This window comes from Vipera berus (assembly GCF_964194415.1).
Source record: "Vipera berus genome assembly, chromosome: 2".
Lineage (NCBI taxonomy): Eukaryota > Metazoa > Chordata > Lepidosauria > Squamata > Viperidae > Vipera > Vipera berus.
Window position 1 is genome coordinate 2,637,324 of NC_138203.1, and position 16,270 is coordinate 2,653,593.

General features: G+C 45.4%; 1 protein-coding gene and 1 long non-coding RNA gene across 2 annotated transcripts in view; one reads left to right on the plus strand and one right to left on the minus strand.

The window, feature by feature from the left end:
• Positions 1–16,270, minus strand: part of LOC308663138 — an 861,733-nt gene that overhangs the window by 698,792 nt on the left and 146,671 nt on the right. The window lies entirely within an intron of this gene.
• LOXHD1 (lipoxygenase homology PLAT domains 1) overlaps positions 1–16,270 on the plus strand; it is a gene marked incomplete at both ends in the record, with an annotated part of 233,602 nt that overhangs the window by 199,792 nt on the left and 17,540 nt on the right. The window contains 5 exons of the mRNA XM_081321186.1: positions 399–584; positions 7,715–7,885; positions 10,921–11,059; positions 12,311–12,472; positions 13,857–14,332. Coding sequence (XP_081177312.1) covers positions 399–584; positions 7,715–7,885; positions 10,921–11,059; positions 12,311–12,472; positions 13,857–14,332 — 1,134 coding nt within the window. The remainder of the gene's footprint in view (positions 1–398; positions 585–7,714; positions 7,886–10,920; positions 11,060–12,310; positions 12,473–13,856; positions 14,333–16,270) is intronic.

Here is a 16,270-nt window from a genome sequence, read left to right on the forward strand (position 1 = left end):
ATGACAACACTTACACACCCATTGGCCAATTAACATCTTAAAGACATAACATCATGGTTAATATATTTTCAACGCAACATTGTAGGCTAACACCATATGCCTAACAGGTACTAATCCTTCTCGTGTTCTTGATTCTATGCCTCTGTTTATGCAACCCCGGATTGTGTTAGCTTTTTTGGCTGTTGCTGCACACGGCTGGCTCACGGTCAAGGGATTTCAATTCCCATCCAGTCAGAGCTGATGAAGCTTCTGGGATGAGAAGCGAAATCTCTTCAAAGAAAAACAAGAAAGGCCAGTTGCCTTTCGGAAAAGCATCTCCGGGACAACCGGGACCTGGATCGATTGAGCATCTCCACAGACCTCTTCTGATGGCCGCGTCTATCACTTCTTTCTTGCAGGGGCCGGAACAGATGCCAACGTCTCCATGATCGTTTGGGGAGAGCACGGGGACAGTGGGACCTTGGCTTTGAAGGAGTCCCACAAGTCCAACAAATTTGAGAGGAACCAGCTGGATGTCTTCCATTTTCCTGACATATTCAGCCTCGGGGATCTCTGCAAAGTGCGTATCTGGCACGACAACAAAGGTAAAGTCAACAGTTATGCTTAATTTTAAGGGACAACTTCTGAAAATTCCAGGGTTACCCTCAAAAAGGGTTTTAAAAACAAAGGGGGCACCCTGTGATCAGAAATCATGGATGCACCATCCCTGGAAGATGGAGGGCTGGACTAGATTCCTCTAAGGTCCCTTCCGGATCTGTTCTGTTCTGTTCCGTTCCGTTCTGTTCCGTTCTATTCTATATTCCAATATCTATTCTATTCTGTTCCATTCCATTCCATATTTTCTCTTCTCTTCTCTTCTCTTCTCTTCTCTTCTCTTCTCTTCTCTTCTCTTCTCTTCTCTTCTCTTCTCTTCTCTTCTCTTCTCTTCTCTTCTCTTCTCTTCTCTTCTCTTCTCTTCTCTTCCATTCCTTTCCATTCCATTCCATTCCATATTTTCTATTCTATTCTATTCTATTCTATTCTGTTCTGTTCTGTTCTGTTCTATTCCATTCCATTCCATTCCATTCCATTCCATTCCATTCCATTCCATTCCATTCCATTCCATTCCATTCTATTCTATTCTATTCTATTCTATTCTATTCTATTCTATTCTATTCTATTCTATTCTATTCTATTCTATTCTATTTCTATTCTATTCCATTCCATTCCTTCTCTTCTCTTTCTATATTTATATTCTATTTTCAATTCTATTCTATTCTATTCACTTTCTATAATTCTATTCTATTCTATTCTATTCTATTCTATTCTATTCTATTCTATTCTATTCTATTCTATTCTATTCTATTCTATTCTATTCTATTCTATTCTATTCTATTCTATTCCATCCCATAATTCTATTCTATTCTCTTTCTATAATTCTATTCTATTCCATATAATTCTATTCTATTCTATTCTATTCTATTCTATTCTATTCTATTCTATTCTATTCTATTCTATTCTATTCTATTCTATTCTATTCTATTCTATTCTATTCTATTCTATTCCATCCCATAATTCTATTCTATTCTCTTTCTATAATTCTATTCTATTCCATATAATTCTATTCTATTCTATTCTATTCTATTCTATTCTATTCTATTCTATTCTATTCTATTCTATTCTATTCTATTCTATTCTATTCCATTCCATTCCATTCCATTCCATTCCATTCCATTCCATTCCATTCCATTCCATTCCATTCTATTCTATTCTATTCTATTCTATTCTATTCTATTCTATTCTATTCTATTCTATTCTATTCTATTCTATTCTATTCTATTCTATTCTATTCTATTCTATTCTATTCTATTCTCTTTTGAAGAAGAGACCGGACAGCCATTTGTCTGAAATGGTATAGCGTTTCCTGCCTGAGCAGGGGGTTGAAGACCTCCAAGGCCCCTTCCAACATCATCATCATCATCATTATGTCTACCTGTACCCAAATCCTTGGAAGATGCCAGAATAAGGGATAAAATATTATGGGACAATGATGTCTTAACCCTGTCTCAATTATGGGCTGATGTTGAGATAAGGGCAATGTTATGGAACAGTGATGGTTACATGCAAGATGTGGGGATTCAGCCACAGCGGTGTTAAAAGGAAGACTTCCTGGAGACTTCCTAGGAAATGAAAAGTCATCAGCCTAAAGTTGCTGAGGTTGAGAATCACTGCTCTGTTCAGTGAGGGATTCGAACCGAAGCAGTATTGAGTGACAGCTGTCTACCATCTGATTGAAGACTTTGAATGAAATGTTTATTTATTTATTTATTTATTTAGTTGCATTTGTATACCGCCCTTTCCCTGAGGACTCAGGGCGGTTTACAGGGAATTAAAAAAATCCAACATACAAAAGTTAAAACCATATTAAAAAATATTAAATTGACCCTGTACACGATTAAAACCCCAATTAAAAATTCTCCTCAGCCTGGGCCCGAGAGCTCAAAGAGCCAGGTCTTCAGGCCCCGGCGGAATGATCGGAGGTCGGGGGCAGTTCTCAGCTCCACCGGCAGCTGGTTCCAGAGGGCAGGCGCTCCCACTGAGAAGGCCCTATCCCTGGGTGTCACCCGCCGGCAATCTCTCACCGGCGGAACCCTGAGCAGACCCTCCCTGTGGGAGCGCACTGGGCGAAGGGCGTTTGAAGCCGGCAGCAGGTGTTCCCTCAGATACCCCGGACCCAGGAAATGTTGGCCAACACGTCTCTTGGGAATAGATTCTACAGTCCAGCTCCTCACACCGTAACCCACATTTTTTTTAACATTCAGTCAAAACCTCTTTCCTGTAATCCATTATTCTGTATCCTGCATTCTGGGGTGACCAAGTTTAGACCTTGCAAACACATTACCCGTTATTCTGCTATTCTATTCAATTCTTTCCAAGTCTTTTCAATCAATCAATCAGAATAGAGCTGGAAGGGACCTTGGAGGTCTTCTAGTCCAACCCCTTGCTCAAGCAACCATTCCAGACAAATGGCTGTCCAATGTCTTCTTGAAAACCTCCAGTGTTGGAGCACCCACAACTTCTGGAGGCAACTTCTGTTCCACTGGTTAATTGTCCTCACTGTCAGGAAGTTTCTCCTTAATTCCAGGTCGCTTCTCTCCTTGATTAGCTTCCATGCATTGTTTCTTGTCTTGCCTTCCGGTTCTTTGGAGAATAGTTTGACCCCCTCCTCTTCCTCGTGGCAGCCCCTCAAATACTTGAATACTGCTATCGTGTCACCCCCTAGTCCTTCTTTTCTCTAGACTGGCCAAACTCAACTCCTGCAACCCTTCTTCACATGTTTGAACCTCCATGCCCTTAATTTCATAGGATTGCATTTTTTTTAGGGCCCTAGCTGTCTCTTTTGTCCAGTTTTGAACCTGATCTAGTTTTTCTGGCACCCAGAATGAGACACAGTAGGGGGGGGAAAGTAAAAAAAAAAGAGGATATATTTCTTCCCGTACTTTGCAAATCATTTCCGTTAAATAAGACCTTTATAAGGTCTTATCTTGCGGCGATAAGGACGGCGAAGTCTAACTACTTTGCTGCCCTTATCGCGTCCGCAGATAATCGCCCGGCCGCCCTGTTTAGGGTGACTCGCTCCCTCCTTAACCAGGAGGTGAGAGAGGATCCCTTGCAGGGACGAGCCGAGGAGTTTAGTCATCATCTGGCGGACAAAATCGCTCGGATCCGGACCGGTCTGGACTCTGACTGGGCAGAGTCTGACGTGGAGGAATCAGGCGGTCTTGAGCATGTTATCTGGACTGAGTTCGACCCTGTTTCCCCTGATGATGTGGACAGGATCATGGGGAGACTGAGCACCACCACCTGTTTGTTGGATCCGTGCCCCTCCTGGCTAGCTTATGCGGCTCGGGAGGGAACACGAGGCTGGTTCCATGCAGTAATAACTGCTTCTTTGAAGGAGGGTGTCTTCCCTGCCGCCTTGAAGGAGGCGGTGGTGAGACCCCTTCTCAAGAAGCCTGCTTTGGACCCGGCTGTTTTAAACAACTATCGTCCAGTCTCCAACCTTCGCTTTCTGGCGAAGGTTGTTGAGAGTGTGGTGGCGCATCAGCTCCCTCTGTTCCTGGAAGAAACTGATTATCTGGACCCGTACCAATCGGGCTTCAGGCCCGGACACAGCACGGAGACGGCATTGGTCGCGCTGGTGAATGATCTCTGGAGGGCTAGGGACAGGGGTTGTTCCTCTGTCCTGGTCCTATTAGATCTCTCAGCGGCTTTCGATACCATCGACCATGGTATCCTGCTGCGGCGTCTCAGGGGGTTGGGAGTGGGAGGCACTGTTTTACGGTGGTTCTCCTCCTACCTCCAGGGCCGCTCGCAGTCGGTGTTGACAGGAGGGCAGAGATCCGCCCCGAGGTCTCTCATTTGTGGAGTTCCTCAGGGGTCGGTCCTCTCGCCTCTCCTGTTCAACATCTATATGAAGCCGCTGGGCGAGATCATTCGTGGTTTCGGGGTGGGGTATCACCAGTACGCTGATGATACCCAACTTTTTCTTTCCACCCCGAACCAACCCAGCGATGCCCTCTCCGTGATGTCCCGGTGCCTGGAGGCGGTTCAGGTCTGGATGGGGAGAAACAGGCTTCGTCTCAATCCCGCCAAGACTGAGTGGCTGTGCATATCGGCATCTCGGGTTAACCAAGTTATTCCATCCTTAATGATGGGGGGTGAGGTGTTACCCCCCGTTGATAGGGCTCGCAACCTGGGCGTCCTCCTGGACTCACGGCTCAATTTTGAAGACCACATAGGAGCCGTGACCAGGGGGGCTTTTGCACAGGTTCGCCTGGTGCGCCAGTTGCGTCCCTATCTGGACCGAGACGCCCTACGCACAGTTACTCATGCGCTTGTTACCTCCCGTTTGGACTACTGTAACGCTCTCTACATGGGGCTGCCCTTGAAGACCACTCGGAGGCTTCAACTGGTGCAGAATGCGGCCGCGCGAGTTGTAATGGGGGTCTCCCGATACTCCCATGTAACACCTCTACTCCGCGAGCTGCATTGGCTTCCGGTTGCCCTCCGGGTGAAATTCAAGGTGCTGGTTATCACCTATAAAGCCCTACATGGCCTGGGTCCGGGCTATTTGAGGGAACACCTGCTGCCGACATCAAACGCCCTTCGCCCAGTGCGCTCCCACAGGGAGGGTCTGCTCAGGGTGCCGCCGGTGAGAGATTGCCGGCGGGTGACACCCAGGGATAGGGCTTTCTCAGTGGGAGCGCCTGCCCTCTGGAACCAGCTGCCGGTGGAGCTGAGGACTGCCCCCGACCTCCGATCATTCCGCCGGGGCCTGAAGACCTGGCTCTTTGAGCTCTCAGGCCCAGGCTGAGGAGAAATTTTTAATTGGGGTTTTAAGTATACAGGGTCAATTTAATATTTTTTAATTTGGTTTTTTAACTTTTGTATGGTGGATTTTTTAATTTCCTGTAAACCGCCCTGAGTCCTCAGGGAATAGGGCGGTATATAAATGTAACTAAATAAATAAATAAATAAATAAATAAATCTTAAAATTGCGTTTCGTTCTTTCTTTTTTTTAGCCACGCCATATGTCTCTTTTGTTGTTGTTGTTGTTCAAAATTTGGTAAACAAATATCTTTTCCACATCTTTTTCACAAGTTCTTTTGCCCTGCCAGAAATTCTTTCACTCGATATAACCTGTGCATTTGCGCTGACTTTTCCGAAGTGAAGATTTTTGCATTTGTCTCCGGTAAATTTAATCCTGTCATCATTATTCCTTCTGTTCCCTGGTTGATTTATTTCGATGTTTCAAGGCATTTGCTGTCCCTCCCAGGTTTTGTGTCCTCTACAGATTTGAGGAGGGTGTCTTCCACCTTCTCATTCACTTCATTAATCAAAAGATTAAAAAGTTCAGGATCCAGAACTGGGCTGCGTGGCCCTTCACTTGATGAGCAGACCCTGAGTAGAGTCATTAAGCCAGCAAGCTAGCAATTAATTGCAGACCTCACAAGTCTTGCTGTCAAGCCAACATATGTCTCTGTGTTGAATGTGATTCCAGCTTCTGCTCTGCCCATAGCTCATTATTATAGAATAACAGAGTTGGAAAGGACCTTGGAGGTCATCTAGTCCAACCCCCTGCTCAGACAAATGGCTGTCCAGTCTCTTCTTAAAAACTTCCAGTGTTGGGAAAGGAAGGAAGGAAGGAAGGAAGGAAGGAAGGAAGGAAGGAAGGAAGGAAGGAAGGAAGGAAGGGAGGGAGGGAGGGAGGGAGGGAGGGAGGGAGGGAGGGAGGAGTGGTGGGATTTAAATATGTGAACAGCCAGTTCTCTGCATGGATGCCACTTCCGAAAGTCCATTCTGGGCCTGGGCAACAAAAAAAATTAGCTACCAGAAGGAAGAATAACAGAGTTGGAAGGGACCTTGGAGGTCATCTAGTCCAACCCCCTGCTCAGGAAGAAAACCTTATACCATTTCAGACAAATGGCTGTCCAGTCTCTTCTTAAAAACTTCCAGTGTTGGAGCACCCACAGTTTCTGGAGGCAGGTTGTTCCACTGGTTAATTAATTGTTCTCACTGTCAGGAAATTTCTCCTTAGTTCTAGGTTGCTTCTCTCATTGACAACAACAACAACAAACAATAATAATAATAATTGGAACGGACCTTGGAGGTCATCTAGTCCAACCCCCTTCTCAGGCAGGAAACACATAGTAGTAATCACATTGCCAATACAGTCCTGGGTTGCATAAACAGAGGCATAGAATCAATATCACGCGAAGTATTAGTACCGCTTTATAAAACCCTAATGAGGCCACACCTAGAATTCTGTTCACCGTATCACAAAAAAGATGTTGAGACCTTGGGAAAAATTCAGAGAAGAGCAACTAAGATGATCAATGGCCTGGAGACCGAAACGTACAAACAACGGCTGCGGGACTTGGGTTTGGCTAGTCTAAAGAAAAGAAGAAATAGGGGTGACATGATAGCAGTTATTCCAGTATCTGAGGGGCAGCCACAAAGAAGAGGGTGGGGGGGTTCACATTATTCTCCAAAGCACCAGAGGGCAGGATGAGAAAACAATGGCTGGAAAGTGGTCAAGGAGAGAAGCAACCTGGAATTAAGGAGAAACTTCCTGACAGTGAGGAAAATCAACCAGTGGAACACCTTGCCACCAGAAATCATGGGCGCCCCATCAATGGAGGTTTTTAAGAAGAGGCTAAACAGTCACCTGTCTGAGATGGTATAGGTTCTCCTGCTTGAGTGGGGGGCTGCACTAGAAGACCTCCAAAGGTCGCTTCCAGCTCCTATTCCAGACATGTCAAACACAAGGCCCGGCGGCCAGATCAGGCCCGTGAAGTGGTTTCATGCGGCCCACGAAGCCATCCTGGAAAGAGTGAGGGAACGGCCCCCGCTGCCTTGGCCCTGGCCCAGAGACCCTCCTTCTGCCAGAGACCCCCAGATCTGTCCCACTCCCGCCCAGGCCCCCATAGGCACCCTTGATGCGAACGATGTAGAGCTGGCCACGCCCACCCAGTAGGCCATACGCACTCTAGCCACGCCCACCCAGTAGGCCACACCCACCCAGGCCATACCCACCCAGCCCCCTGAGGGCAACCGCAATGCTGATGCGGCCCTCAATGAAATTGAGTTTGACACCCCTGACCTACTTTATTCTGTTCTGTTCTGTTCTGTTCTGTTCTTCCAAAGCAATAAGATTTTTGTCCTCTAACAGGAATCGCACCTGGCTGGCATCTGGAATATATTGACATTGAAGACACTCTGGTCGACAAAACTTTCCGTTTCCAGTGTGACTGCTGGCTTGCCAAGGGTGAAGCTGATGGGCAGATTATACGGGAACTGGCTTGTGCAAATAATGACATTTTGGAATTGAAAGAACGTACCAGTAAGTTGAACAACAAGCAAGAAAAACCACATGCACAGGTACAGTATAGATCAGGGGTGTCAAACTGCTGGCCAGGGGGCCGGATGTGTCACGTGGAAGCCCAGCTCCAGCAACGGGGGAAAAGTCACGAGACGTCACACCACATCATGTGACGCAATGAGTTTGAGACCCCTGGTATAGATGGTACCTTGCTCAATAGTTGCAACTGCGAGAGGGATCTCGGAGTCCTAGTGGACAATCCCTTAAACAGGAGCCAGCCGTGTGCGGCAGCTGCCAAAAACACCAGCGCAATCCTAAACTGCATTAACAGAGGGACAGAATCGAGATCACGTGAAGAGTTAATACAACTTTACAAGGCCTTGGTAAGGCCACACTTGGAATCCCGCATCCAGTTTTGGTCACCACGATGTAAAAAAGGTGCTGAGACTCTAGAAAGAGTGCAGAGAAGAGCAACAAAGATGATCAGGGGACTGGAGGCTAAAACATACAAAGAACAGAATTGGGTATGTCTAATTCAGTGAAGGGAAGGATAAGGGGTGACATGATAGCAGTGCTCAATATTTCAGGGGCTGCCCCAAAGAAGAGGGAGTCAAGCTATTCTCCAAAGCACCTGAAGGCAGGACAATCAACAATGGATGGAAACTAATCAACAACAGCAACCTAGAGTAAGGAGAAACTTCCTAACAGTCAGGAGAATCAACCAGTGGAACAGCTTGCCACCAGAAGTTGTGGGTGCTCCATCCCTTTTAAGAAGGGATTGGACAGCCATTTGTCTGAAGTGGTATAAGGCTTTCCTGTCCTGAGCAGGGGGTTGGACTAGATGACCTCCAAGGTCCCTTCCAACTCTGTTATTCTGGGAGGAATGAGATGAGATGTCACTGAAAAATGGCTTTTTCAGCTTATAGCCTCTCCTTAAACATTAAAGTTCTGAGGCCATATTCCTGTCACTTCTACGAGCAGACACGTGGGTACAAATGGGATAAATGAGACAATGACACTGACTCTCCTTGTCATAAATGTCACGAGCACTGTCTTCTGGACAGCGGCGCTAAAAAATGAAAAAGAGCGTTTTTCTGTGCATGGTCAGCTAATCTAATCTAATCTTATGAAGGCCTAAAGGGGGGGAAAATACAGTTGTCTTAATCTTACTTTTAGAGAGTCAGAGAAGTCAGCTGAATAAATCTCGCGAATGCGGTTCAATAGATTGATCCGTTGCCATGTGTTTTTAAAGCTTTAAATTTCACATATGCATGGAGATCAGGCATCCACATGTCCATCTAGGCCTGTCCAGCATGAATGTTGGCTAAATGAAGGCGACTCAAGCTGCTGAAGCTGACGATTTTAACCATCCACTCTGCACCGGTGCAGCACTTCTGGAAACAAACAGGGCATCATAAGGGGAAGGAAGTTAAGAAGCTGTTGTAAGCGGAGAGTAACTAATGATCCCCTAGGGTTGCACTTAGAAGCACAGATTGATAGAATAGTTCTCCCGGGTTTTCTTGCTTTTGAGGGGAAAGGTGCCCCAGTCCAACCGTCTGGCGACATCAAGGATCAAAAATAGGGCTCTTGTTGACAAAGCAGAAGAACAGAATAACAGAATTGGAACAATTCTCGGAAGACCTTAAATGTAATCACCTGCTCAAACAGGAGACCCAATACAATTTCAGACAAATGACCTTCCAATGTTTTCTTAAAAATAGACTAGACTAGACTAGACTAGACTAGACTAGACTAGACTAGAAATAGAATAGAATAGAATAGAATAGAATAGACTAGACTAGAAATAGAATAGAATAGAATAGAATAGAATAGAATAGAATAGAATAGAATAGAATAGAATAGAATAGAATAGAATAGAATAGAATAGAATAGAATAGAATAGATCTGGAAGGGACCCTGGAGGTCTTCTAGTCCAGCCCCCTGCTCAAGCAGGAGAACCTATACCATCTCAGACAAGTGACTGTCTAGTTTCTTCTTAAAAACCTCCAGGCAGGTCATGATTTCTGGTGGCAGGCTGTTCCACTGGTTGATTGTCCTCAGTGTCAGGAAGTTTCTCCTTAGTTCCAGGTTGCTTCTCTCTTTGATCAGTTTCCAACCGTTGTTTCCTGTCCTGCCCTCTGGTGCTTCGGGGAATAGCTTGACCCCCTCCTTGTCTTTGGGGCAGCCCCTCAGATACTGGAACGCTGCTGTCATGTCTCCCCTGTTTCTTCTTTTCTTTGGACTAGCCCAGGGGTCGGCAACCTTGAACACTCAAAGAGCCACTTGGACCCGTTGCCCAGAGGAAAGAAAACACTGGAAGCCACAAAACTCTCTCGCGCACACGCGTGCACAAGGGGGAGGAGCTTGATTGAAGAGTTTAATTAAAAAGAAATAGAGGCTGCTGTGCATGAGTTCTCTCTCTCTCTCTCTCTCTCTCTCTCTCTCTCTCTCTCTCTCTCTCTCTCTCTCTCCGATCTTCTGCTCACCTGGCACGTTGGCTTCACGCTGTTCTCCGACAAGCTGACACACATTCTTACTAGGCTGGCTCTCCTGCCCTTGGTCTGCCAGTCCTCTTCCCCCACTCTGTGTGTGTGTGTGTGTGTGTGTGTGTGTGTGTGTGTGTGTGTGTGTGAGAGAGAGAGAGAGAGAGAGAGAGAGAGAGAGAGAGAGAGAGAGAGAGAGAGAGAGAGTGCTGTTGCTTTCTGCGGAGATGCAGCAAAGGCAGGAGCTCCGCCCAATAAGCTTGTCAGCTTGTCAGAGAACAGCATGAAGCCGCTCTCTTTTTTACACACACACAAACACACACACACACACACACACACACACACAGAGCAAACTGGGAGCTGCAGGAGAAGGCTGAAAGAGCCGCATGAGGCTCCAGAGCCGCAGGTTGCTGACCCGTGGACGAGCCAAACCCAAGTCCTGCAGCCGTTCTTCGTACGTTTTGGTCTCCAGGCCTTGGATCGTCAAGATGCTCCTGAACTAGGAACCATGGCGTGGGAAAAGCTAAACTAGGATGCTCAGCCTGAACTTTGTGCTCTCTCTTAACTTTCAAGCTTATGAGATCCTCACCATCACCAGTGACAAGGAGGAGGCAGAGAGCAAGGAAAACGTATCCATTATTTTTGAAGGCAAACGAGGCCGTTCTAAGGAGTTCGTCCTGGAGAACTCCTCCAGGAAGAGAAGATTTTTAAGGTAGGTTATTATAACACCATAATTATAACGGCCTGAACTGTTCCTTCCTTATAAAATGGAATGATTATAATCAGCAAACTTTGGGCTGATTAAAAGATTGCCCTTAATGAATGCGTTGATCAGCAGACTCTATTGCTCATTTAAAAAAAATAATTACTGTATGTGTAACTATATATCGTTATAAGATTCATTCATTGTGGGCCACAGTAGGGAATGCCTTTGCTAAACAGACGTATCTTAATTCTCTAATCTCCAAATAAATAAATTCCTTTCTTTTCCTTTAAAAGAATTGGGATGTTTATATGTGCAACATGATGTGTGTTAATTAATTGATTAAAATGTTTCTCATCAGTGCTCAGAGAACCTACATTAGCTTGGTGACCTGTCCATTCAGAAATGCTGGCTTGCTTGTGAGCACAATTATAGCTATGCCTTTAAATAAGAAAGAAGTCAGGAAACCTTTCAGACAAATTAGAAAATATGGTTTTCATCTGGCATGAAATAAATTAATATTATATGTGGGTAAATCCTTCCTGGAACATTCTAGGGATGATTTAAAGATATAAGGCTATATACTGTAAATTTGTGCTAGACAGTTTTTGAGCTTTAAAACTATTTATTTATTTGTGTCTCTCTCTCTCTGTGTGTGTGTGTGTCTCTGTGTGTGTGTTTACGGTATGTTTGTGTTTGTATGTATGTATGAGAGAGAGTAATTGGCTCAAAGTTGGCTTTTATGCCTGAGGCAGGACTAGAACTCACTGTCTCCTGGTGATTGGCCCAAGGTCACCCAGGTGAATTTTGTGCCTGAGGCTGAACTAGAACTCTCAGTCACCTGGTGATTGGCCCAAAGTCACCCAGCTGGCTTTCGTGCCTAAGGCGGGACTAGAACTCACCGTCTCCTGGTGATTGGCCCAAAGTCACCCAGCTGGCTTTCATGCCTAAGGAGGGACTAGAACTCACCGTCTCCTGGTGATTGGCCCAAAGTCACCCAGCTGGCTTTCATGCCTAAGGCGGGACTGGAACTCACTATCTCCTGGTGATTGGCTCAAAGTAACCCAGTTGGCTTTCATGCCTAAGGTGGGACTAGAACCCACAGGGCGAGTTCTAGCAGGGTGCTTTAACCACTAGGCAAAACTGGCTGTATTGTATGTTGCATTAATATTGCAACCATGTACATTGCAATTAGTGATTGCTGGTCTGTTCATTAATACTTAAAGCTTTATCTGTGTTGGGGGGGAATGCAATCTGCAGAGGAGCATCAGATGTATTCCAGTTTTCTTCAAAAAATGTTGATGATATTGCCGCCATCTCTGTTGGTCACTGTCCAAAAGATGGGAAAAGACTGAAGGCAAAACCAGACACATATTGGCATGTTCAGGAAATTGTCATTACGGAGATGGAACTTGGCAACAAGTAAGTGCCTCATAATGAAAAGATGCATGAATGTCATAGACAAGGTGTGGGGAACTATGGCCCCTTTGTGACTCGTGGACTTCAACTCCCAGAATTCCTGAGTCAGCATGGGGGATCTATGGCCCCTTCGTGACTCGTGGACTTCAACTCCCAGAATTCATGAGCCAGCATGGGGAAACAATGGCCCCCTCATGACTTGTGAACTTCAACTCCCAGAATTCCTGAGCCAGCATGGGGGAACTATGTCCCCTTTGTGACTCGTGGACTTCAACTCCCAGAATTCCTGAGCCAGCATGGGGGAACTATGGCCCCTTCCTGACTCGTGGACGTCAACTCCCAGAATTCCTGAGCCAGCATGGGGAAACAATGCCCCCCTCATGACTTGTAAACTTCATTCTCCCAGAATTCCTGAGCCAGTATGGGGGAACTAAGTTCCCCTCATGAGTTGTGGACTTCAACTCCCAGAATTCCTGAGCCAGCATGAGTGGCTGAGGAATTCGGGGAGTTGAAGTCCACAAGTCATAAAAGGGCCAAGGTTCCCCAACCCCGTCATAGACAATCAGTCACAGGCATCTTGGCTTGTGGTGCTCAAAGGTTTGTGATCCTGACTGCTGTACCGACAGTCCTCGGCTTGCAACAATTCACTTAGCGATCATTCAAAGTGACAAGGGCGCTGAAAAAAAGGGACTTAGGCCGTTTTTCACCCTTACAGCCATTGCAGCATCCCCCGTGGTCATGTGATCAAAATCCAGAGGCTTGGCAACTGACTCGTCTCGATGATGGTTGCACTGTCCCGTGTGTGTGTGTGTGTGTGTGTGTGTGTGTGTGTGTGTGTGACGTGATCCCCTTTTATGACCTTCGGACAAGCAAAGTCGATGGGGAAGCCAGATTCCCTTAATAACCCTGTTACTAAATTAACATCTGCCGTGATTCACTTAACAACTGTGGCAAAGAAGGTTGTAAAATGGGGCAAAACTCACCTAACAACTCCAAACACAAAAGCCCAAGAGGGTATAAAACCTCACTCCCTCCATGTGCTCACTCTCTTTTCTTCCAGAGCCCTCTTCCTGTCTGGCTCTCCTCTTCAATAAACTGCAACCTTCTTTTTAAAGCAGTCGCCATGTTGTTTATCCCTGGCTTGGACTGAACCACAATGAAGACGTTTCCTTCAACAAACTGATGCGGAGTTTTGCCGCCAGAAGGAATTTAAACAAAAGGGTAACAAGCATTCAGCCAGAAAGGATTTAGTAAAGCTGGCACGATACTCGTTAGAGAAAGCCAGTTCTTCCTTGCCAAAGAAAAACAAGTCCTCTGCAGCAAATATTTTTCATTTATTTCCATTTAATCCTTTCCCATTCAGCGCTCTCTTCTCTTCTTCCGGCAGGTATTTTTTCCAATGCAACGCGAAAATCCCACTCCGAGCCAAGAGGGGAGACTACAAGGTGTTTGAATGTTCCAAGGTGATCGAAAGTTTCGCCAGCAAAGCTCGGAGCTTGGCGCCCGTCCGATACGAAGTGATTGTCGTGACAGGCTCCCAAAAAGGTTCTGGCACAGATGCCAAGGTCCACGTCACCATCTTCGGAGCGAACGGCGATTCGGGCAAGCGGCGTTTAAAGCAGAGATTCCGCAATCTCTTTGAGCGGGCTAGCACCGATCGCTTTTACCTGGAGATCTTGGAACTCGGAGAGCTGAAGAAAGTTCGGATTGAGCACGACAGCAGCGGGCTGTCCCCCGGTTGGCTGGTGGAGCGAGTGGAGATCACCAACTCAGCCACGGGCATCACCACCAACTTCCCCTGTGGGAAGTGGTTGGATAAGAATAAAGGGGACCGGTTAACATGGAGAGACTTGTTTCCAAGAAGTTAGCGGCCTCTTTACAAGGTGTAAGTTTCCGAAACGCTTTTCCATCCATCTGGCTGGGGAAGTTCCAGCCTGGAAAGCTTGCTTCAACAAATTAAATTTTAGAACAAAACAACTCGGCGTTTGATGCGGATCAATCTATCTCGAATAAAGAGAAGGACGAGGGGGGACATGATAGCAGTGTTCCAATATCTCAGGGGCTGCCCCAAAGAAGAGGCAGTCAAGCTGTTCTCCAAAGTGCCCGAAGGCAGGACAAGAAGCAACGGATGGAAGCTAATCAAGGAGAGAAGCAACCTGGAACTAAGGAGAAACTTCCTGACAGTTAGAACAATTAACCAGTGGAACAACCTGCCTCCAGAAGCAGTGAATGCTCCAACACTGGAAGTTTTTAAGAAGAGACTGGACAGCTGTTTGTCTGAAATGGTATAGGGTTTCCTGCCTGAGCAGGGGGTTGGACTAGATGACCTCCAAGGTACCTTCCAACTTCATCATCATCATCATCATCATCATCATCATCATCATCATCATCATCATCATCATCATCATCATCATCATCATTATTATTATTATTATTATTATTATTATTATTATTATTATTATTCAGGGCTTTCCAAAAACGGATCTCTTCATTTAGCCAACCCTTCCGTTCCAAACCTCTTATTTTTTTTCCTCCCCCACCTCAGAGAGAAATATTATAATTCCCAACCATTTGTAAATAGACATCCAGGTCACTTGTACTTATAGATAATTTGCCAAGTATTTTTTTTTAAAAAAAACAAATCATATTTCAAGATCGCGGTTGTAAAAGCTCTCTGGTTTTTCACGTTTTGCTCATAACCTTTTTTTGCAAAACGTGGGGATAAATAAATACAGGCAGCCCTCGACGTACGGCCACAAATAAGCCCAAAATTTCCGTTGCTAAGCGAGACAGCTGTTAAGCAGCTTTTGTCCCATTTTGCAACCTTCCTTGCCACCGTTGTTAAGGGAATCGCTGCAGTTGTTATGTTAGTAACACGGTTATTAAGGGAATCCGGCATCCCCCATTGACTTTGCTCATCAGAAGGTCGCAAAAAGGGGGATCACATGACCCCGTGACGCTGCGACCGTCGTAAATGCGAGTCAGTGGTCAAGCATCTGAATTTTGATCACGTGACCATGGAGGGGGATGCCACAACGGTCGTAAGTATGAAAAATGGTCATAATAGCAATACAGTGCTGTTGTAATGTCGAATGATCACTAAACAAATGCTCGTAAGACGAGGACTACCTGTACGGTTAGAGACACGTAAAACCTACACACTTTTTTCCATTTGAAAACATTTCCACTTCAGGCTATGAAACCTTATTTTAGTTTGCTCCGACATAAACCTTTTCTTAAAAACTAATAAATCTCTCCTTGAAAAATAGAATAGAATAGAATAGAATAGAATAGAATAGAATAGAATAGAATAGAATAGAATAGAATAGAATAGAAAATATGGAATAGAATAGAATAGAATAGAATAGAATAGAATAGAATAGAATAGAATAGAATAGAATAGAATAGAATAGAATAGAATAGAATAGAATAGAATAGAATAGAATAGAATAGAATAGAATAGAATAGAATAGAATAGAATAGAGCTGGAAGGGACCGTGGAGGTCTTCTAGTCCAGCCCCCTGCTCAAGCAGGAGAACCTACACCATCTCAGACAAATGGCTGTCCAGTCTCTTCTTCAAAACCTCCATTGATTGAAGTCCACAAGTTTGAAGACCCCTGGTTTAGGCGCTCCACTATGTTGGGTGACCCCTGGGCTCTGACCGCCACTGACTCTCGGAGGCCTTCCAGGTGCAATTCCAGGTGTTGGTTGTCACCTATCAGTCCTACATGCCATAGGCTGAGATCGTTGGCAAGACCGCCATTTTGTTATCATTTCTGTATGGGATGAGCATGCTCAGA